The sequence below is a fragment of the Gopherus flavomarginatus genome, chromosome 6, assembly GCF_025201925.1.
Source record: "Gopherus flavomarginatus isolate rGopFla2 chromosome 6, rGopFla2.mat.asm, whole genome shotgun sequence".
NCBI lineage: Eukaryota > Metazoa > Chordata > Testudines > Testudinidae > Gopherus > Gopherus flavomarginatus.
The window spans coordinates 29,033,846-29,057,648 of record NC_066622.1 but is presented as its reverse complement, the minus strand read 5'-3'; the positions used below and the strand labels follow the sequence as shown (position 1 = coordinate 29,057,648).

Genomic DNA, 23,803 nt, shown 5'->3' with positions numbered 1-23,803 from the left:
GTCCTTCTAAGCTCTGATCACCAGTGGAAACACCATATATATACACACCACAAGTTGACCTGATACCTGGAACAGTTGTAGTCCTCCCTCAGGAGTCTTCAATGAATCAGTGTGCTGTGGGGGAGGGAAATCCTTCCAAAGGTCATTGAAATTTAGTCCTTCTAGATCCAACTGTGTTATTTGTTAGCAGAAGTGCAAATGAGTCTTTTCTACAGTCCTCACATTAACTCACTTCTGTGGAAGTGAAGTCCCACCCATTTCACAGTCAAAGAATGAATTCAAAAAATAAAGTTGGTTCCTATCTTTATTTTTTTCCAAGTGGAACACTGGGGTGGAGGCAGACAAAATGTGTTTCTCTTTATCACTTCCTGCTTTTTTTGACCAAAGCCCACTATGCCACCTAACAGTGAAGTCCATATCAAGCCTATAATTAAAAAAAAGAATGGAAAAGAGAAGAGAATAACAGCTTGTAATAGCCTGTTTTTCCCAGGGGGATTGATATGCTGTTGAAGAAAATCATTAACTATTAAGCACTCTTGATTTTAAATGTATGGTGCTTTGTAGTCCATTCTGCATGCAAAAGCCCTAGCAACAAAATTTTTAAGTTACCCTATATTCAAACACAAAGGAAAACCAGGCACATGAAAACACTGGAAATTGTGGGCCTAACTCCATATGCAATGATCAACAGCTCCATGTAGAGTTATGACTTATCCTATAGTAAGTGTAATAGTAAGTGTAATTCTTATTTATAATAACTTATAACTTATAAAAGTAAGCGTAAATCTATATTAATGCAGAATACTGCACAAGATTGATCCACAGATTCAGAAGAAATATCCTTTCTTAAAAAAAGCACTAATTCTTTATACCTTGTTATTTATTGTTTATCTGCTTAGCACTGACTGGGTTTGTCTTCACTAGAAAATTAAGTATTGTTAGTTAACATGACTCCAAGATCATGCTCTAACATGATGATAAACATTATTTTGCAGTGAGAATAGACAGGGATAGACAATGTTTGAACTTGGGTCAGCTAATTCAAGCTACCATGACCAGCCAATGTGATGTTAAACATGACCTGTCCATGTTTACACAGACTGCAAAGTCATATTTAACATCATGTTTATTAACCTGGCTCCACAAGATCACATTCTAACACTAGTTAGTTTTCTAGTGAAGACAAGGCTACTGAGTGCTTGACAATGTACAACACCAAAAGTGAGACATGAAGACAGATTAACTTCTGCTAGTGTAAGGAGGTGTGATTTTCACCTTCCTGTATCAGTGAGACCCACCATGATCTATAGTTGGGTATTTCACTGTAAATGAGTAGGAGAACTATATATCTGGCATGGGCTGCTTAAAGACTTTCACTAGTGAAGAATGCCAAGTTAATGCATCTTCAGCCACCATGACTGTGCATCTTATTGGTCTGCACTTTCAGTCTCAAATGCTGGCCTGATTGCCAGGAGGTCTCCTTTGCAAAAGAAAGAGTGCCCTCAGCTAGCACTACTGCAAACTCCCCCCACCTATCAAATTTACCACCACTGGGTGCTTTGTACCCTGGATTATGCCAAGAAGAATAAACCAGAAATGAATTAGCCCAATAGTTTGTGCTACATAGTGTATATCTTGAAACAAAGAACTAACAAATAAGATGTATAATTCAACTTCATGTTCAAAAATAACAGCAATTACTCAGAGCATCCTACATTTTTGGGTTTGAAGGATATAATTATTCAAAGTTAAAATACTTTTAAAAGTAATAAGATAGAGCAGGGGAAGGGGATGCACATCTCTCTCTCCCTCTAATATTTTTCCTTGTAAGTCACTGCAAGTTGATTGTTCCATCATACAATACTCATGTTTCATAAAAAGAAGCCTTTTCCAGAATCCAGATATTTAGATCAGGATTCTCACTACTGCCCTAAAATCAAAGTATTATAAACCTGTCAGACATTTTCATTGGAAGAACGTCATATGCAAGATTGCTCTCAGGAAGGGATCAGAAAGTGTACCTCAGAAAGTGTGTGGAATTTAACTTCAGTAGTCAACATAAACTGATATAAGCAAGGACACACGAACTTGACCCTAGCAATCCATCTTTAAGACTAGATTAAGACTACCTACTGCTTCATGTCTCTAGTTAATGGCCAGGCCTAAACAGAAAGCAGTGCTCAGATGCTAATCTGACTTCCTGCTCAGTTCAGGCCCACTCTGAATGCAAGACCACAATTCCCAAGATTTTTCCTTAGTCTTCCCCATCCACGTATATGGTCCAACGAATTATAGAACATCTTGAGATCACCCAACTCCTACAAATTCTGATGTTGGCCTGTGGACGAGTATGTAGAAATCTTTACACCACAGTTTATGGTGTAATGCAGTGGTCAGCAACTGGTAGATCGCGATTGACCAGTCAATCGTGAAGCCTCTGACTGTCAGAGGCTCCACGATCAACCAGTTGATCACGATAGAGTTGCTAACCCTCCTGCAGCCAAACAGGGAGATCAGCTACCAACAGTCCAGCAGCAAAGCGGGGCTAAGGGCAGGCTCGGTATCTGCCCTGGCCCCGTGCTGCTCCTGGAAGTGGCTGGTGTCTCCAGCAGCAGCTCCAGGGAGGGTGGTGGGGAGTCTCTGCGCACTGCCCTCTCCTGCAACGCCACTCCCAATTGGCCAGGAACAGGGAACTGCAGCCAATGGGAGCTGCAAGGGTGGTACTCGTGAATGAGGGCAGTGCGTGGAGCCACCTGCTCCTTCCCCCTGCCCCACATGCTGGCCACTTCTGGGAGCAGCGTGGGGCCAGGCAGGCAGGGAGCCTGCTTTAGCCCCGCTGTGCCGCAGCCCAGAAGCTGCCTGAGGTAAGCAGCACCCGGACAGGGCCCATACCCCAAACCCCCTCTAGGGTTGCCAACTGTCTAATTACATGCAAACCCAAAGACCCCTGCCCTTCCCCACTCCTTCCCCGAAGCAATGCCCTTGTTCCACTCCTTCTCTGAGGCCCCGCCCCCGACTCACTCCATCCCCCCCCCCAGTCCCTCGCTCTTCCCTACCCTCACTCACCTTCACCAATCTGGGGCAGGGAACTGGGGTGCAGGAACAGGTGTGGGCTCTGGGAGGGAGTTTGCGTGCAGGAGGGGAGTGGGGTCAGGTTCTGGGACAGGGCTGGCTCCAGATTTCTTGCCGCCCCAAGTGGTGAAGAAAAAAATAAAAAAGCCACAATCAGCGGCACTTTGGCAGCTGCTCTACCACACCGCTTTATTCTTCTGCAGCAATTCAGCGGCCAGTTCTTGCCTCCGAGAGGGACTGAGGGACCTGCCGCCGAATTGCTGTCAAAGACCACCCCTTTCCATTGGCCGCCCCAAGCACCTGCTTCCTGTGCTGGTGCCTGGAGCCGGCCCTGCTCTGGGAGGTAGTTTGAGTGCGGGCTCTGGGCTGGGGCAGGGGATTGGGGTGCAGGAGGAGTTGTAGGCTCTGGGAGGGAGTTTGGATGCCGGAGGGGTTGCGGGCTCTGAGCTGGGGCAGGGGATTGGGGGTGCAGAATGGGGTCAGAGGGTCGGCGCTTACCTTGGGCAGCTCCCGAAAGCTACTGGCACACACCCCTGGCAACAGCTCCTAGGCGAGTGGCCAGGGGGTCTCCACACACTGCCCTTGCCCGCAGGCTCCGCATCCGCAGGACCCATTGGCTGCAGTTCCTGTTCAATGGGAGCTGCAGAGTCGGCACTCGGGGTATGGGCGGCACGCACAGACCTCCTGCTCCTTCTCCCCACCAGGGGCCACAGGGACAGTGCCAGCTACTCTGGGAAAGGCACAGAGCCAGGTACGTAGGGGAGCCTGTCTTAGCCCTGCTGCCACACCGGACAGGTAGCACCTGGTTTGGCTGAAGTAGCCTCCAGACATTGGGCCAGATTGCAGGAGACTCTTGGCCAAACCGGAAGGATTGGCAACTCCAGTGCCCGCCGACACCTCAACCTCCTGCCCCAGCCTTGAGCCCCCTCCCACACCCAAACTCCCTCCAAGAGCCTGCATCCCCTCCTGCATCTCAGCCCTGGGCCACACTCCCTCCTGCACCCCAATCCCCTTCCCCAGCCCTCTCCCAGAGCTTGCATCCCAACCCACTGTCGGAACCCTCAGCCCACTCCCTGGGTCAGCACCACACACCCACTCCTGCACCCCAACCCCCTCCCCAGGTCTGAACCCGCTCCTGCACCCAAACTCCCTCCAAGAGCCTGCACCCTGAACCCCACATGCACCCCAAATCCCTGCCCCAGGCTCAGCCCGGAGCCCCTCCCACACTCCAAACCCCTCAGCCCTAGCCCAGAGCCTGCACCCTATCCTGCACCCCAACCCTCTGTCCTAGCCCGGTGAAAGTGAGTGAGGGTGGGGGAGAGCAAGTGACGGAGGGAGGAGGGATGGTGTGAGCAGGGCGGGACTTCAGGGAAGGGGCTGGTCAGGGGTGGGGCAAGGGTGTTTGGGTTTGTGTGATTACTGTTATTTCTACATTTTCTTTGAGGTAGATCATGGGTTGCATTTAAATTCGAAAAGTGATCATGTGCTTAAAAAGGTTGGAGACCGCTGGCATAAGGCCTACTTAAGACACATTTCACAATGGCTGCCACTAAGTATGTGGGAAAATGACAATGCAAAACCATGATAAACATTTTTCTTTACAAACTGTGGCCCCAATCCTGCAATTGAACGCTCTAACAAGGACCTCCAAAGTAAATGCATTTGCCATTTGATTTGTGTTTTAGGCATAGAGGTCTGGTCTCAAGGGTCCAAGGTTTAGTTGCAGGATTGAGACCTATATATTTAATAGCCCATTGAAAAAAAGTACTCAAAGGCACCAGTTTGAAGCATGGACTAATAACATGGCAACAAAGGCTATTTTTCACTTATAGAAAAATGAAATCAGGTCTGAAATCAGCCATTTTCTGTACATTCCTAATATAAAAGTCAAATGTAATAAGAAAAATCTTGTTCATAAACAATTTTTTCCCATTTACACAATTTACCTATCAAATTATAGGTGCATGAACAATTCATATTTAAAACTGCATAATTAAGATATTCTAGAACCAGTTTCAAACCCAAAGGCAAGATTAAATGGAATTCTACACACAAACACTTACAGTACCACAAACACTGGAACTGTTTCCATTAAAACATTTCCCTTTCTATACATATTTTTAAAACAAATGTGCTTTCATTTTAGGCATGCACTATGAACAGATCAGTTTAGTCTCATTCTACTATACTGGCATTAGATCCAAAAAGAATCAATGCCAACCATAATACCCTAAATGACATCCCTCCCCTATCCCTTGATCGATGCCGTCAGTGCATCATGGAAAGTATTGTCTACCCTGGTTGTAAGACAAGGGTTTATCTCACTCTGTCCTCTGCTAATCTCTTTAAGTGTGACCTCCCCTTGATATCTGGCACCAGGATAACCAGCAGGGAAGACAAGAGGAAAAGCTTATTTCTTTAGGCAATATCTTTTAACATTCAACTTACTGAAACACTGAAAGTGGGATCTGCAGAAGTCTTGCAAAACTAAGAGGTTCAAAACTGACTTCCAATGGGACTGGTGCCCGAGTCACTTATGTGATTTGAAAAATCCCATCCCACATTAAAATTAAACTACTTTAAAAGGTACTTACTTTAAAATTAACACCCCACAAAATTAAATAGCTTTAAAAGTGTCGTTGTAAACCATTTGCTTAGCCATTATCATTAGTTTGAGAAATTTAATTTTAAGGATAATTTGAAAATGGAAAAAAAGTCTATTAATGCACTTCTAAAAGTAACCCACAAGCTTGATTACTAGTAATGAAATACTGACTTCATTATGTAATATCAGGAATAAATATTCATGCATGTGTAATGGACTAGATCCTTTGGCTCCTACATGCTTTGATGAAATCAAAATTATTTTTGCCTGAGGGCAGACTCCAGAAAAAAGCCTCTAAAGCTTTTAACAATGATGGGCAATGCTATATAATCACAGCGATAGTTGACTTTGTTATTTTATCCCACTCAGAATTGCCATTGCACCCTGTCTGAAAGAGCTTAGAGTCTGATTTAATACATGATGTAACAAAAAGGCCACAAAATACAGGAGTGGAGATTCAGGAAGAAAAGACAGTGGTCACAGCAATAAGATATGTGGCTATTCAGCAAAATAACATGCACGTGTAATGATGCCCTTGGTTGAGATACATGCAGGGCCTGAACCCAGATTTATGGATCCAGAAGCATCAGGCCAGGTCTACACTAAAATGGTCAGTCGACCTAACTACATCATTCAAGGGGATAAAAAATCCACATGCCTGAGTAACGTAGTTAAGCCAAACTAAACCCCAATGTAGACAGCACTAGGATGATGATGGAAGGTGGGGAGGTGGATTAGCTACAGTGACAGGAGAACCCCTCCTGTAATGAGTGTCTATACTTAAACTACTACAGTGCCAGTTATGCTGCTATAGCAGTTTAAGTATAGATATAGTCTAAGCCTCAACTCCCTGATCTACAGGGTCATTAACCGAGAGGGAGTAGACATTCATAAACTTCTATAAAAGGGATCTAGACACTACAAAGAGAGACAAAGCTACCCTAGGTTAGCATGGGTTACACAAGGGTCTGTATATACCATTTCATAGGTTACACAAGGGTCTGTTTTTGCTTTTAGGAAAGGTACACCCCAATATATATTTCTGTAGGGTAACGACATCACTCAGGGGTGTGAAAAATCCATGCAGTTATACCCACCTAACCCCCTGGGTAGACAACTTCTTCTGCCAACATAGCTACTGACCCTCAGAGGTGGGGGAGAGGGCATTAACTATACAGATGGGAGACGCTCTCCCGTTGACATAGGAGTGTCTTCACTAAAGCACTACAGCTGTACATGAAGACAAGCTCTTGGTCAATCTAGGTGGGTGTCATGATAAAATGGGTCTTAAGGAAGGATTTGAACAAGGGGGCTCCGATGGCTTGGTACACCCATTCACAAAGGGTATTTCACACTAAAGCAATGTTATGGGAAGAGGGATGATGGCAAGTGTGGAAGCAGAGCAGTGTGATCTGAAGGCAAAATGATAAGAGCCAAAAGTCAGGTGTGGCTGAGTGTCATTTAGTGGCCTGTGGTATGCAGGAGGTCAGAATACATCTTGAATACTGTATGCAGATTTGTTCGCCCCATATCAAAAAAGATATATTAGAATTGGAAAAGGTACAGAGAAGGGCAACAAAAATGATTAGGAGTATGGAACAGTTTCCATATGAGAGATTAAAAAGATGGGACTTTTCAGCTTGGGAAAGAGACAACTAAGGAGGGTGGGGACAATAGGATAGATGTCTATAAATCAAGAATGGTGTAAAGAGAGTGAATAAGCACGTTATTTACTCTTTTGCATAACACAAGAACTAGGGGGTCACCTAGTGAAATTAATAGGCATCAGGTTTCAAACAAACAAAAGGAAGTATTTCTTCACAGAAAACACTATCAACCTGTGGAACTCATTCCCAAGGGATGTTGTGAAGGCCAAAAGTATAACAGGGTTCAAAAAAGAACTAGATGAGTTCATGGAGGATAGGCCCATCAATGGCAATTAGCCAGGTGGGTCACAGATGCAACACCATGCTCTGAGTGTCCCAAGCCTCTATTGCCAGAATCTGTAAGTAGACGACAGGTGATGGTTCACTTGATGATTGCCTGTTCTGTTCGTTCCCTCTGAAGCACCTGGGAATGGCCACTGTTGGAATACAGGATACTGGGCTAGATGGACCATTGGTCTGTCCCAGTATGGCCATTCTTATGTACTAGGTGATCTGGCGATTCTTTCTGGCCTTCAACTCTATGACTTAACTCAGCAGAATCGGATTTATGAGGGACTTCACCACATCAGGTGGGGGCTTCTTGGAGAAATTCAAAGGAAGTGACAGTGAATTCTGTAGATTAGGAGGGTGATTTTAGCAGCTACTTTCTGTATGGATTAGAGTGATGCAAGATAGATAGATGCTGGAAAGACCACAGAAGGAAAAGTTTCAATAGCCAAGATAAGAGATGATCCAGACCTGGAAAGGAGTCTTCATCATCTGGTCAGAGAGAAAAGACTGGATCTAGAACAGGGGGTCTGGGGCCCCCTAGGAGCCATGAGCAGATTTCAGGGGGTCCACCGAACAGGGGCAGCATTAGATTCACTGGGGCCCAGGTCAGAAAGCTGAAGCCACATTGCATGAGGCTGAAGCCTGAGGCCTCGAGCCCCACCACCCGGGGCTGAAGCCAAATCCTGAGCAGCTTAGCTTCACGGGGGGCGAGGGGGGCGCCCTGTGGCATGAGACCCCAGGCAATTGCCCTGGTTGCTACCCTCTAACACAAGCTCTGGCTTTTATATGCAGAAAACCAGTTGTTGTGCCACAGGTAGACCATGGGGTTTTTATAGAATGGGGGGGGCACCTCAAAAAGAAAAAGGTTGAGAACCCCATATCTAGACGATGTTGTGGAGCAAGAAGCAGCAGGGTTTAGACTCAGCCTGGATGTGAGGGGTGAATGAAGGGATTTATTTTTAGGGTGGTTTCCTCATCCTACTCTCTAATTAAAGGTACCACTCTAAGGTTCCTGGTTCTCCCGGAGACATAAGCCACAGAACAGAAGTATCAGTCACCTCTCCAGCAGTACTGCTGCTGCAAACTTAAGTGCGGCATTACTTACAGACCAACACCTGAGTTCAGTTCCAGCAGTTTAATGGAGGCTTTGTGTTGAACTCCATTTTTCTCCCCAGCCCTATGTGCACTTCCAACAGAAACATTCTCTCTTCATAGCAACAAAACCTAATTACAGCTGTTGTCCATACTTCTGAGCAGACAAGGCTCCCTCCACAGCCTGCCAACTTTGCTAATAGCAGCTGTTACTAAAGGCCCAGATCCTGCAAACATACACTTAATTCTAAGCATGCAAGTAGTACCATTCCCTTCATAGTTAAGGATGTGCATGTTCACAGAATCAGGGCCAAAGTGAGAAAAAACAGAATTCTAGGCAAACTTACAGCACTGCTTTACAAAAGAATAAACTAGCATATTGAAGTGTATCACAAATCCATTGCTTGGCAGAGGAGAAAATTGTGCTTTCAAAGGCGCTTTTAGATGCCATCAAAACAGGTTACATTTCAACAGGTGTTTGAGAAATGAGCAGGGCTAGGATTACTCAGTATGTCACAAACCACACAGAGAAAAAAAGCCACTAACAATGTCCCCTATAGTACAGTCAGAAGCAATTTGTCTGTGGGTTTCCCTTAATGAACTCAAGTTCAACATGCTAGAATTCTGCCAAGCTGTGTGGCAGCTGGGGGAAAATAAACATGAAGTTCAATGTCAAAACAGAGATCAAATTTTGGAGTGCAACAAAGAAATAAAAGTATAGTAGCAACCATTTAATCTACACATTTCTACAAAGCTAAATCAACAGGACTGGTAACAAGAAAGGAATTGTTCCTTTTCCCGCTCCTCACCTCCTCAAATCACATGCAGAGCACATATTTAGCCAGGGGAATTAATTGCCAGAAGATATTATTGAGGCCAAGAAGTTTGCAGAATTCAAGAGAGAACTGGACATTTATATGGATGACAGGAATATCCAGAATTATAATAGTAAAGTTTTTAAAACTGTAGCTTCACTTAAGTCAACAGTAAAACTCCCACTGACTTCAGTGAAACCAGAATTTCAGCATGAGAGTTTTGGACATAAATCCTCAAGCTTCAGGATATAAGCCAATCTAAAATGAGAGTTAGGAAGAAATTTCCATTGGGACGGACAACTTAACACTGTGTTTCCTGCACCTTCCTTTGAAGTAGTTGGTACAGGCCACTGTCAGAAACAAGACACCAGAACAGACAGATCTCCAGTCTGACAGTTCCCATGATCCTTACAACATACATGCACTAGGTCTTTGGTACTTGCACAACTTTTAATTCGTTGTAAAAATTAACAGTAAAAATATTAAGATTGTGCAAGTGCTACACAACTATAACCTAAATGAGTTCTGCTTACAAATCAGTAAGAAGTATCTTTTGGTAGAAACTCTCCCCACTCTGCACCACAGAAAGCAGCTGCTTTGGCCGCTCACTCATCATCATTATCAAGCTGCAATAGCTGGACCTTGCTGATTCAAGCAACTCCAGATATTGGAGAGGGGTGTATTTTAGGTTGTTGTTACTAGCCATCCGCTGCTCAGTTGGTGAACCGTTGTGGCTCGTTGGCATCACAGGTACTTGCCAGGTAGGAAACTCCTGATCTCTAAACTGATCTTGTCAATTCTCATGCAGACTTGCTTCTCGTGTGGTAAAGAATTAATGCCAGAGCCCTGATCCTGCAAAAAGACTTACACATGGGCTTAACTCTGCATAGTCTTGGCCCTGGTCTACATTGGGGTGGACGATCGATCTAAGTTACACAACTTCAGCTATGTGAATAATGTAGCTGAAGTTGACATACTTAGATCAAGTTTCTGTCTCACCACGATGAGTCGACTGCTGCCGCTCCCCCGTAGACTCTGCCTGTGCCTCTCGCAGCGCTGGAGGAGAGGAGTCGATGGGAGAGCACTCGGGGGTCGATTTATCAAGTCTATACTAGATGCAATAAATTGATCCCCACTGGATCAATCGCTACCCACCGATCCGTTAGGTAGTAAAGACTACCCTTGGTGACTTCGATAGAACTACTCACACACATGAAGTTAAGCATATGTATAAGTCTTCAAAGATCAGGACTAAAGGCAGAGGACCTTCTATTTTCTGTACTTAGAAGTTTAGTCAATAGTGCTAAAAGTTTAAAACAACTAGACATTTGCTGAACAAGTATGCCATTTATTAATTCAGGTTAGAAACAAAAGGAATAAAAAAATTATGCTTTTATTTCTTTGATGAATCCAGCCCTTAGAATCCTTTTATTTTCCACAATTGGCTCTGTGCCTTTCTGCTGTTCAGAAACAGGCTAAGAGAATTTCAATTGCGATTAGAAATACAGAGCTACAGAATGGCTCAGCAGGTAGCACCATTAGTTCCTCCATGGGAAGCTCCAGTTCAAGTCATCAATTACTTGAATCAGTAGGGAGTGAAGGTGGCATACCTGCCTACCACAGGAAACTGGAAAGGTTGAGATTTTCCTATCCGCAAACCCATGTATCCCATAACTCTGGTTTCTCTGACATCTGGCATGAGGGGAAGAGAAACATTCAATACATTTCTTTTTTAATTAGTAAAACATGTTCCCTACTTGCAAACAATAATGGAGCTCAATAATTCAAATACTGACTTTTTTGCAGCCTGTCTCAACTTAGTGGGTCAGATCTTCAGACAGTATAAATCAGTGTAGTTCCATTGACTTCACTCTCACACACATGGCGTGAAATCCTAGCCACTCTGAAGACAATGGCAAAACTCCAATTAATTTAATAGGGCCAGGATTCATATATTGAGTTCAAGAAAGCTACGCTGGTTTATACCAGCTGAGAATTTGGTCCTCTGTCTACTCTATTAGTCAGTTTCATGGTTGCTATGCTCTAGCACCTGAGCCCAATGGCATCTTCAAGATGGCTGAGATTCTAAAGATGCTGTAGGGTAAGGTGCTGCTCGGTGCACTGTTGTTTGACAGTTGGTAGTCTTTGTAGAGGAGTTTCATGGGATACCTGTCAATTTTTCCCCAAAAGGGTCTCAATCTGGGGTTCTGCTGTTCTTTCTGTACATCCAAAGCCAGGTACAAAGTCAGCCTTTTCTTTCCAAACCCCACTCCATCCCAAGAAAATGCCAAGCCACCACTGAGGATGCTATATAGTAAAGCAGACTTTCTATTAAATAAAGACCAGATTTGTTTTCCCATTTATTTCCCTTTTCTCTTCCCATTCTGCACTTCTCTTTCTATGTCCAGAAGTATCTTTTTTCCTGTATTTTCCAGTGTCCATGGTTTAGCTCAGACTATTTGTTCTGTAATTAATTCTTTTTAAAATGTTTCAAATGTATTGGTTCATCTTTACTCAGAAACCCTCTTTCTTCAAGACATTTCTCTCTTCACATTCACCTTTCTCCTCCTTTTTATACCTTCTGTACTTTCTCTCTATTCCCCCCACTGTCTCAGTCTCACCTCCACACACACACTCAGCAATTCTCTTTCATTTCTCCAAACTCCCACCCCCCCAACCTTCTTAGTATGTAGCTGAAGTAAAGGTCCTAGTCGTTCTTCAAAACACAAATGGGAAAGTTCCAGAGGATGAGAGAGAACATAGAGGATGGCAACTGATAACTTGACTGCATCGGGAGACTTCTTTCTCACGGCTTCCATCAGTGATTGTGCAGTGATGCCTCAACAGATGACCAGCATAGGTTGAAAAAGTGATCTCTACTAAAGGTGGCACACCCATATCTGAAAACTTCTACAGGAACCTCCTTCTACAAGAATGCTACAGCAGATCTTGTACCTGTGACAGAACTAGCAACCAATGATCAGTACAATAATGTCCATCCCATTCCAGCCTCTTTGTTCCAAATCATTGCTGAAGTAGCCATAATCTCATTAATGTTAATATTTGTTCAGGGTTAAGTTTCCAAATTTGTGCTCGGACGACCCTACAGGCACAAAAACAAAAAAGGCAGGCTAAGATTTTCAAAAATAGGAGCCTGAAGCAAGTTTATACATCCACATTTAGACACCTACCTGATTTTCAGAAATCACAAATACCAACAGCTCCCACTGGCCTAGCATCCATACTTAGGTACCTGCCTGGTTTTCAAAAACTCAAGCACCCAGTGGAAGCTGTTGTGTGTTCAGCACTTTTGAAATCAGGCAGGTCCTCAATATGGAGTTTACCAGTCTCCAAAAATCTTGATTTTGGTTCCCAATATGACCTGTAAAGGTCTGTGTATTGCTGTGCACATGTAATGGTTCCCAAAAACTTTTGTCTCCAGGACACAGGTTAGATTTCTGGTTGAGACTCCTGTTGGAAGTGAATTCTTTAGGTCTGTCTCCTTTATCAACAGATTTTTCACCCTTTCCTTTAACTATCATAAAATGGCAGTGGCAGAAGAGTTTACCCTTCACTGATGGCACTGCACATCAGTTCAAGCACTTTATAAGTAGTCCATAGCCAGAGAGAGTAAAATGGCAAGTGCTCTATAAATGCTATATTCATTCAGCAATTCTACACAAAATACACTCTCAAAACTGAATATTCATCCATCCAAGAGATTTCTAAGAGGATGCATCAAAGCAATCTGTGAAGAAATCCCAGAACTTATTTAAAAAGAGAAAATGAAATGTCTTGAAATACAGTTTAAAGTATCTAATTATTCATTTTCATATTCATGTTCATGAGGCCCTAAAATGCTTAATAGCTCGTTGTCTCTTACAATAGAGCTTCCTGTAGTCTGTTCCAGCCCATCTGTTAACGCCTTGAAGATTCTGTCATCAGAAGGAATGCCTTTTCCTGCTAGTAACAGATTTGAAGAGTATGAATTGTACATTATTCCGTTCACTGTTTGATGCCAGCTTTTTATTCAATATACAGAGCTTGCTTGAAAACAGCAATTGATGCTCCTAACACTTTAAAACATACTGTAGAAGCTTGTGCAAATTAAGTTTTTTATAAAATAGTTCCAATTCTTGCTAGTAGGAACACTGCACATGTCTCTACTATCTGGGGGGGGGACGGGACAACTAATGTTTGACACTAGTTTTCCTCAACACTGACAACTATCGTCCCCATGCTACTATGGCCTAGTAAGACTACCACAGAATAGACCCCAATGAGTCACAGCTGTTAAGCTTTCCACAACTACTGCCTTAGTGATTTCATTTCACACTGAAGGCCAGATTCACAGTTATACTCTAGCCCCCTGACACTACTCTGGCATTGAAAAGGCTTTAAAAGGAGTAGATTACCTTATAAATTACCCCTTTAAGGCACCTTTATACCACCAGAATGGTATAAAGGGGGATTGGTGTAAATGAATAAGGTTGTAATAAAGTTGGGATTTTTTGGTTCAAAAGTTGCAGCCACAGTTTGTTAAAATTCAGTTTTGGTGCAGTCAGTTCAAGTACCACTACAAACCATCACCATCCACGCTTCAGTGAGTGGCATTGCACTTGGCACACAGGACTGCAATGGTACTCAAGTGTGGCTCAGCCACTCCTCCATCATGATGGGCAGGTGCATGCAGAGGTGCCATCAAGGTAGAGGTGTCGTGGAGTTACAGAGCATACCGGCTTCCAGAACAGAGGTGTGGGGGTTGCAGGTGTGTGGGGGCAGCTGCAGGGATGCAGGACTTAACATATATACCGTATATACTCATTCATTAGCCCGTTCGTTTATAAGCCAACCCCCCAAGATGGTTAGGTAAAAACAGCAAAAACCGTATGACCCTTTCATAAACTGACCCTATATTACAGGGGTTGGCAAACTTTGGCTCGTGGGCCGTTACGGTAAGCCGCTAGCAGACCTGGACGTTTTGTTTACCTGGAGTGTTCACAGGCATGGAGCCCCTCAGCTCCCAGTGTCCGCGGTTTGCCGTTCCCAGCCAATGGGAGCCAAGTGGCTCCATGCCTGCAGACACTGATACTTATGCATCATACGACAATGTATTAGATATTCAATTCAATGATTCCACAGAGTTTAAAATCATCAAATTTTAATCACCGTTTATAAGCCAACCCCCGCTCTTTGATGCATCACTTTTTTACCAAAAATATTCGGCTTATGAACGAGTATATACGGTAGTTTTCTAACTTCCTAGATGTCAAGCTGACAGCATGGTCCTTATTGCTCCAACAAGAGCAGCATATCCCCAGTCATCCAACACATGTGGGCAGGGGCACCCCTGTAACCTAGAGCTGGCCTCAGCTCAGAGACCCTAGATGCCCTGTGGGGGACTGGCATCACTGGGGTTCTCCATCCCTGCTCCGTGCCCTGAGGGGGACACAAGCCCCAGCCTTCACCCTGCCCCTCTCACCAGGGCCTCCCCAAGTCCATCCCTTGGCGCAGCCAGGCAGTCGCAGAAGGCCAAGTCCTTGTGGTTGGGGAGAATCTGTTGGTGGTCAGTTGGCCCGGCCCGCACCTCCCAGCAAAAGCAGAACTGTACCTGGGCAAAGCATGAGGCCAGTGCCAGCAGGACTGAGTGCAGGCAGCAAGAGGGACAATCATCCCTGGGAGCTTAGCCCTCACCTGCACAGGCCCCCAGTCTCTTCCTCATCCATTTCTGCCTCTGCCCCCAACAGGTAAAGGGGGTGAGGGGGCACAGCCAGACCAAATTTGAGTGCATGGCTTTGCAACACCATGAGCAAGAGACTTTGCGACGTGAGGGATGGGGTCATAACACCACTCCAATTTCCGTCAACTATAATAAGATGTGGTGTGCGGAAACTGCAATTTTCAGCACTCCAAAAATCACAACCTGCAATTTTCTTACAGCCTCATAAATGAAAATCTGGCTGAGAGCTTGTAACAAAAAGCAAAGTGGAGAGCATAGTGTTGTCGGACAGATACTAAAATCATACACACTGTTTAAGTACATGTAGCTGGGTCACTATTGTTTACTCCTACCCCTTTCATGCCTGTTGCCAAGTTCTAGATCGCCTTTTCACTGTCTGAGGTCAACACAACACAGCCCAAGCGATAGTACTGTCTCACCTGAGATTAAATGATGATGAAAAGCCACTTATGAAAACGAAGAGCTGTGCACAGCAAATGCAGGTGAGTGGAGAGACACACATTAAGTACCCCTTCCTGCCCCTATTAAGTATTGAGAGTTTCGCCACCAATTTCTTTCACGGCAGTCACTCTCTAGGTCTGAACATAAAATGAAAAGACTTCAACCCAGCAACCATAGAGGGTGGACAGCACTGTTAACTTCCACGGAAGTATGGTTTTTATTTACACGAGGATCAAATAGCAACAGAAGTCAGTGACACCAAAAGAAAGAGGAGGAAGAAAGCAGTGGTGTAAGTAGAATTTATTTCTTACTGGCGCGCTGTGCATAGGTGACTCGTGGGAGGGACACAAAGCAGGGGCACCAGCTAAAGGGGGACACATGACCCCCCTCACAACTCCTCCTTGCCCTGCCCCCAACCCCCATGCTCTCCTCATCCCCACCCGATCCTACATTGTCCGGGGAGAGGGGGAGGATTGGCATAGGGGCTCTGTCCTCCCACTGTGCCAGATACAGACTTCTGAACTGCAGGGCTCTCCGGAATCGCAGCGGCCTTCCACGCCCAGTCAGAAAGACTAGTGTGTATAGTTTGGGAGTGTTTGCAGAAACTTAAATCTTCCATTTATTTTAATCACTTTTTGCCACTGACCTTCATCCCCTAGTCATACACAATCAAAGAGGAATAAAAGGAGACTGGGCAGTGAGATTTATTCCACTTAGTGCTCCAGAAAGGTGCATCAGGAGTTCATATTTCTGCACCCTCCCTACTAACTGGTTTCCTAGTGCTTTCATAGCATTAGGATAAAGCAGTGGTGCAGCACCATAGTACAAGAGGAACCTGCTGATAGTGAGCTTGGATACAGGGAAGGCCCATTAGATGTGAAGATTTTTTTGTTTTGTTTTTTTTAAAACAACACTCCATGAGGTTTTTAGGCCCTGCAATGCACAAATTACAATTCTAGTTATACTGAACTTCTGGATCCTACTGCCAGATTTGCCACAGACTCGATGCATAGCCTTGAGTGAGTCACTTATTCTCTCTGTGCTTCACGGAAAATGGAGCTAAGGATCCTCACTGACCTCTGATACTTATACATGAAAAGTGCTAGTCCCAAAATGTGCTAAATATTAGTAACAACCACAGAGAGGGGTATAGGCTAGTGCAGGGGTGGCCAACCTGAGCCAACGTACATTGCCAAAGAGCCACAGTAATACGTCAGCAGCCCTCCATCAGGCCTCCCCTCCGTCCCCTGCGCCTCCCACTCACTGGCAGCCCCACCGATCAGCACCTCCCCCTCCTTCCACACACCTCCTGATCAGCTGTTTCGTGGTGTGCAGGAGGCTCTGGGGGGGAGAAGAAGAGTGAGAGCATGGCAGGCTCAAGGGAAAAGGTGGAGTGGGGGCAGGGCCTGTAGCAGAGCCAGGGGTTGAGCAGTGAGCACTCCCCAGCACACTGGAAATTTGACACCTGTAGTTCCAGCCTTGGAGTCGGTGCCTATACAAGGAGCCGCATATTAACTTCTGAAGAGCCGCATGTGGCTCCAAAGCCACAGGTTGACCACCCCTGGGCTACTAGAATGAGCATTATATTTGAAGACAAGAGATCTCATCACAACTCTAATGCTGACTCTCCATGTGACCTTGGGAAAGTATCTTGAACCTGTGTCTCCGTTTACATCTGTGAAATAAAAGAGGGAGTATTTTCTTTTTTTTTTTTTCCTTTTTGGCTTTGCAACACTACTAGAAATCTTTTAGGTTATCTGAAAAATGAAAACCTTATGAAAGTGGCGTCATTATTAATCACTTTGCAATAATTGTAAACAAACCAAAAAAATCTCTTTAATGGCTCATTGATTCTCATATGAAAGTTAAATGAGCCAACAAAAGAAAAAAAGTGTCAAGCTTCTTGAAGTCCTTCAAAAAGAAAATACAGCAATAGTGGCTACTGCTTTTTCTCAACCATACAGTTTAGTTCTCTCAATAAAAAACTAATGTTCTTTTATTTGTAACGAGTGCTGCAAACGGAAAACACACTGAGCACTGAATAGATGTTAACGCTTCGAAAAGAACGAGCAACTCCTTTTTTATACAAACATTTTGTCAGAACATAAGATCTGTTGTATCTTGGCCATACCATATATAGAGAGCATTTACTGCAGACATAACACTGTCTTACACGTGACATGTATGTAACTCACTCTTTGTTCAACGGCCCATCTATTTTAAGCATCTTAAAACCTGCTTGTTTTTCACAGTAGAAACCTTTATTAAGACACAGTTTTTGATGGCAGGCTATTGTAAATAGCTTCAGATGTTTTTACAGAGTTTTCTGAATATGGCGAATCATAAATAACAGTTTAAGAGTTATTTACAAACTAGTCTGGAGGACTCAATTCATCTTAAAGTTCACAGTTGCTTCAGTCGGAAAAAGTTTATGGTCAGATGAGAAACAGAACATTAGCGCTCACATTTTGACATTTACATTCCCCTGTCCTTTTAATCCTCAAATGGACTAACTCACATCAAGCCACACTGACAGACAAATTAGAGTGGCACCATTTGCACCACTAATGCTTAGGGTCTGTTAGTATTGCTATTATAAAACTTTATTTTAGGGGTTCATAACGAGGCTGCCAAAATGCATTCCAAGTGGAAACTTGACATACAAAGTCTATGCCCTAGAGAAAGCTCTCTTGCCAGTTCTGAAAAGTAAAAATATATTTGTAAGTTGCAAACACTTTTTTTAAAAAGTAAATATAATATTATTACTAAAGAGGTACCGTATATACTCATTCGTTAGCACGTTCGTTTATAAGCTGACCTGTCAAAATGGATAGGTAGAAATAGAAAAAACTGTATGACCCTTTCATAAGCCAACCCTGTATTTCAGGGGTTGGAAAACTTTGGCTCCCAGCCCTTCAGGGTAAACTGCTGGTGGATCAGGACATTTTGTTTATCTGGAGTGTCTGCAGGCATGAAGCCCCTCAGCTCCCTGTGGCCGTGGTTCACCGTTCCCAGCCAATTAACAGTTCCCATTGACTGGGAACGAAGAACCACGGCCACAGGGAGCTGATGGACTCCATGCCTGCAGACACTCCAGGTAAACAAAACTACAATATATTAGATCAAGGATGGACAACCTTTGGCATGCAGACTGCCAGGGTAAGCACCCTGGTAGGCCGGGCCGTTTTGTTTACCTGCCACGTCTGCAGGTTTGGTCGATCGTGGCTCCCACTGGCCGCAGTTCACCGTTCCGGGCCAAGGAGGGCGGCGGAAAGCAGCGCAGGCTGAGGGATGTGCTGGCCACTGCTTCCTGCCGCCCCCATTGGCCTGGAATGGTGAACTGGGGCCAGTGGGAGCTGCTATCGGCCAAACCTGCGGACGCAGCAGGTAAACAACCGGCTCAGCCCGCCAGGTGCTTACCCTGGTGGGCCGCATAGCAAAGGTTGCTGATCCCTGTATTAGATATTCAATTCAATGATTCCATGGAGTTTTAAATCATCAGATTTTGGTGCAGACCTGTTTATAAGCCAACCTTCGCTCTTTGATGAGTCACTTTTTTACCAAAAATATTCGGCTTATAAATGAGTATATACAGTATTTGGCCAGTAGCACCAGAGGTCTCAGTCAAGAACAAGACAACTTGTATAGTGCCCATCGTTCTGGACACTGAACAAATAATGGACGGAATTAAAGAGTCTGATGCTCAAATCCTATTGAAATTCAATGAGAATTAGGATCCTAAATACCTTAGGTTCCTTTGAAAATCCTAGCCACAGTGCCTGCTCTGAAGAGCTCACAATGGAAATAAACAAGATCAACAGCATACACCCAGAATGAGACTGACAGTGAAACTCTTATTTTGGATTTTGATTTCTGCCCTTCTGCCACCCTGATCACCCCACAGATGTTTGTATTTCACATTAACCCTTCTTGTCCTGTTTTATTACCACTATTCTTTGTTGGATTTTAATGCCTGTTGTCTCACTCTTCCCTGAATCTGCATCTCTGGGGCATTTCAAGCTCTAACCACCACCAAAACCCTGCCCTTCTTGCACATTGTGGGTTCAGTTAGCACTTCTGCAGCCAGCAGGGAGATTTCAAAATTGCTTCAAGTCTCTGAAAGAGTGTTCCCTCACCACTGCTGCTCCAATGTGTGCCTCAAGCAGGGGCCTTTGAGCCATGCCCTGGGGAAGAAAGCCGGTGGGCTCCTGCCTGCATGTTCAGAGAGATAAAAGGGGAGGCCTCAGGAAGCTCAGTGCCCCAGATCCAGTTTGAGTAATGTGCTTAAGCATGTGCCTAATTTTAAATATGAATAGCTGAAGTCAAATGGGACGAATTCTAGTATTCCCAACTCCAGCATTCAGAAATCATGAGTCTGGCTCCTAAAAGTTATAAGTTTGGTTTAAAAATTCTGAGATCTTTAAAGTAATACTTTTTTTTAGCCTTTTTATAGCTTCTCTGCAATTATGAGAGCTAGAAATGTAATTGCCATTAAAAAAAAAAAAAAGATTCTCAGGTAATCACCTGACTCTAGAAATTGGGGCTTTAAAAAAAACACTAAATAACTTATAATAAAATGTGAGAGGTGACAGAACTGTTTAAGCATCTGACTAACTTTAAGCACATGAATAAATACCTTAGTGAATCAGGGCTCCGGTGTCTAGAGGAGATGAGGAGTCCAGCAGGCCTGATCACCTTGCTAATGCTCCTATGCTGACTAAATCTGCACCTACTGCCAGCAAGAAGGGGCCTTGTGAATTTCTATTTATAAAATGAATACTCAAAATAGATGTCAAGTATCAAGGGGTAGCCGTGTTAGTCTGTATCCACAAACACAATAAGGAATCCGGTAGCACCTTAAAGACTAACAGATTTATTTGGGCACAAGCTTTTGTGGGTAAAAAACCTACTTCAGTTGCATCTGAAGAACTGAGGGGTTTTTACCTATGAAAGCTTATGTCCAAATAAGTCTGTTAGTCTTTAAGGTGCCACCAGACTCCTTGTTATTTTTACTCAAAATAGATGACATCATCCCTAGTGGAACTTCATTGAATTCAGTTAGATTTGTAACATGCTTTTTCCCTACCTATATTAATCTAAGGATTATGAGTAACATAGACTAAAAAAAAACCTTGACAGAGTTACATCAAGAATATGGCTCACCTTATTTTGAATGGCAGTTTATAAATGTAACTGTTCTACTTTGAGATATGTTCTGAATACATCATTGCCTCTGTTACAACGCTCTGGATTACTCAAACACCAAACATTATTTCACCTTATTTTAGAACAGATATTTAATGTTTATAAAATATTTTTAATTTCTAATATGTTGTCACTATACTCCATTTACATTTTGCACTTCTCCGTTTGGACAGTGAAAATCAACAAAGTCACTATCACTTTTGTTTATAGTCAACTTTCAAATGCTTTAGTACTGCAGTGTTTGGGTTTCAGATGCTACTGGGAATGTTTGACAAAGTAAATGCTTTCACTGGAACTTTTTTTAACTGTAGAAACACTTCTATTGTTTTAGATTCTATAAAAGTTTGCTTTCACAAAACTTCAAAGTTGGGGGGGTTAAATGGAGTGTCTCTCTTTAATATATTTTAAGTACTCTTAGAATTTCAAATGGAAAATGTGACTTAAGTATTGAGGTTTAAAAAGCAGCTACAACGTATGCAGCCAATTTTTCTAAACATGAATCTCATAAGGGTTTTTTTTGGTTTGTGTTTTTTTTTCCCTTTTCTTTGCTGTGAGAAAGTATGGCTTTCAAGAGGCAGTCAGCTAGCTGCAACAGACCATAATGGCCCAGAGGTTTTCAATTTGCAGACTGAAAGTGGTTTATGTTAAGTAGTAACAGCTCCAATAGATATTAAAAAATAGAAAAAAATTGACTGGGGCTTTTCAAAAGTGCCTAAATATGGATTTTCTTGGTTGGTCATCATAGTGCTGAGGAAATAAATAGCCATTCCAAAATAAGTGTATAACTAGATAGGTTTTATGTGGTTTTTGAAGGATCTAAAAATATATTATACAGCTCAGTACTGTGTTTACAGACAAGACTAATCTCTCAGTCAATACTATCAGATTTTAGGTGCTAGATTCTGATAGCTGCTACACAAGGTGAGTCAAGATTGTAAAGTAAAGAGTAAAGGCTGATGCTCCATCTGTAACTCATACTCTTGTCATTTTACCCTAACAGTGCAAGACCCACAGCATAAGCATGTACTTTGAGTTAATGGTTTGAGTCTTTTCTATTCTTGCCTTTGTATAAATGGATTTATGCTACAAACTGCCAAACCAGCTCACAAAGAAAAAAAATTATCAGCCCAGACTTTTAAGTGGTGAACATGAACCTTTGATAAAGAGTCTGATAAGTCCTTTGTTTGCTCAAACACAACTCTAACCCTGCTGACATCCCACAAACTCATGCTAAGGTCTCACTCAGCAGGGCCAGCAGTCTCTTCTGAGCTGGCTGTTGTCCTCATGTCTCAAGCACTCCCAGGATCCTCTGGAGCAAAAGGTGCAAAATGCATTGAGAGCTGCCTGCCTGTCTGCACAATAATTGAATACAGCAGCTGGGCCAGTCTGCCAAACGTGCAGAGACCATGCAATGGAGTTGGCAGGGATCAGCAAAGATCAGGGGTTGCCTGTTGGAGAGGAGCCCTAGTTAATAAGTCAACAGCAGTGAAGGAGAAATAGATATTATTAGTTATTAATTATTAGGATTATGATGTTGTTTATGGTAGCGCCCAAGGTGAGCCAGTTGCTTGTTTCCAGGGATGCAAAAGGAGTCAGTCCCTGCCCCAATCTCCTTTCAGTCCAAGGAAAAGCAATGAATGGGCTCAAAAGGAGAGAGCCGACAGGAGACCAGGAAGAACGCTGAGCTAAATCAATCTTACCTCAACTTCCAAACTCACTTGTTGCTAATGTACATGTCAATCCAACCAAGCCCAGTCACCCCTAAACCCCAGCCCAGTGAGGGAGACTCTACGTGGGGCTTCGCTGCCAAACGTTTGGTAAGAGTCCATCGCCTCTTTGCACACATCCCGGTTCAGGGTGAGAGGTGCTGGAACGGGGGGTGGGGGGTGCTGCTGCTGCACCCCGGCTGGAAGTGGTTTCCATCCTATCCCAGGTTACAGTTTGGGTCAATGGCTCTCGGCGCCCGCACTGTACACATGGTTTTAACCCCCGCTCACGTTTTATTTTAATAGGGACCCTCCTTGCTTCCCCCCTCCCGGGCCGGAGCAAGCCTCTGGGCGCCAGTCCCAGGCACTGCCGGGCTCGGACGGGTTCTCAGCCGAGGCGCCGCTGTGGTTTCTGCTGAGCTCGGTCCCAAGGGTCACAGCTGTGCGCTCCTTGAACCCGAACCCGAACCCGTCCGGCCGCCTCCCACCCCGGGGCGGCGAGTGCCAAGGCCACGGCCAAGTCCGCTCCCGGGCGCCCTGCCTCCCCCCGGCGCCGCCAGCACAGGCGCCCTCGGGCTCCCCTGCAGGCGCCCCGCTTTCCGGCGGCCGGAGCGGAGCCTGCAGGGAAACTTCTCCCGGGACAACTCCCTGCCCGCTGGCGCGGGGCCGGCCCCGACTCACCCTCCGGCAGCTCCATCGGCTCCCGCGCTGCCTGCAGCCCTCGCACGCTCCCCGGCGCGGCTGCAGCTCGGGCAGGGCGGCGCGTCACGGCCGAGCCCTCACAAAGGAGGCTGCTTGGCGAGTGGGGTGGGTTTCCTCCCCCTCCCACCCGGCCGCCGCATCGCGCCCGCCAAGGCTGCGAGCGGGACGAGGAGCCTCCCGCAGCCACGGAGGGAGGGAGGCAGGCAGGGAGGGGCGGTCCCTGCAGCCCCTAGGGCCAGGTGCAGCTCCCCCGCTGGAGGGGGAGGGGAGTGACTTCAGGCGGGGTGGGGGCTCCCACTCCTAGGCTCCCCCATCCCACTCAAATCAGTTGCAACTCAGCCCTCCCCCCTTCAGTGGAGCAAGGCCAGGGGGGTAAAAACTGCATCCTTCCACATCCTGTTCCGTGTGGGACCAACCCCCAGCCTCTCCAGTGCCTGGACAGAAAACAGGGAGGGGGCGCACCAAAAAAATCCTGCTCCTCACACAGT

The 23,803-nt window shown here is 44.7% G+C and overlaps 1 protein-coding gene across 1 annotated transcript in view; it reads right to left on the bottom strand.

Moving 5' to 3' along the window:
* The window catches only part of FGD3 (FYVE, RhoGEF and PH domain containing 3), a 189,520-nt gene extending 166,067 nt beyond the window's left edge, over window positions 1-23,453 (bottom strand). The window contains exon 1 of the mRNA XM_050959181.1: window positions 23,295-23,453. Within this exon, the coding sequence (XP_050815138.1) occupies window positions 23,295-23,310 (16 nt within the window). The 5' untranslated portion in view covers window positions 23,311-23,453. The remainder of the gene's footprint in view (window positions 1-23,294) is intronic.
* Between the last annotated feature and the right edge of the window lie 350 nt (window positions 23,454-23,803).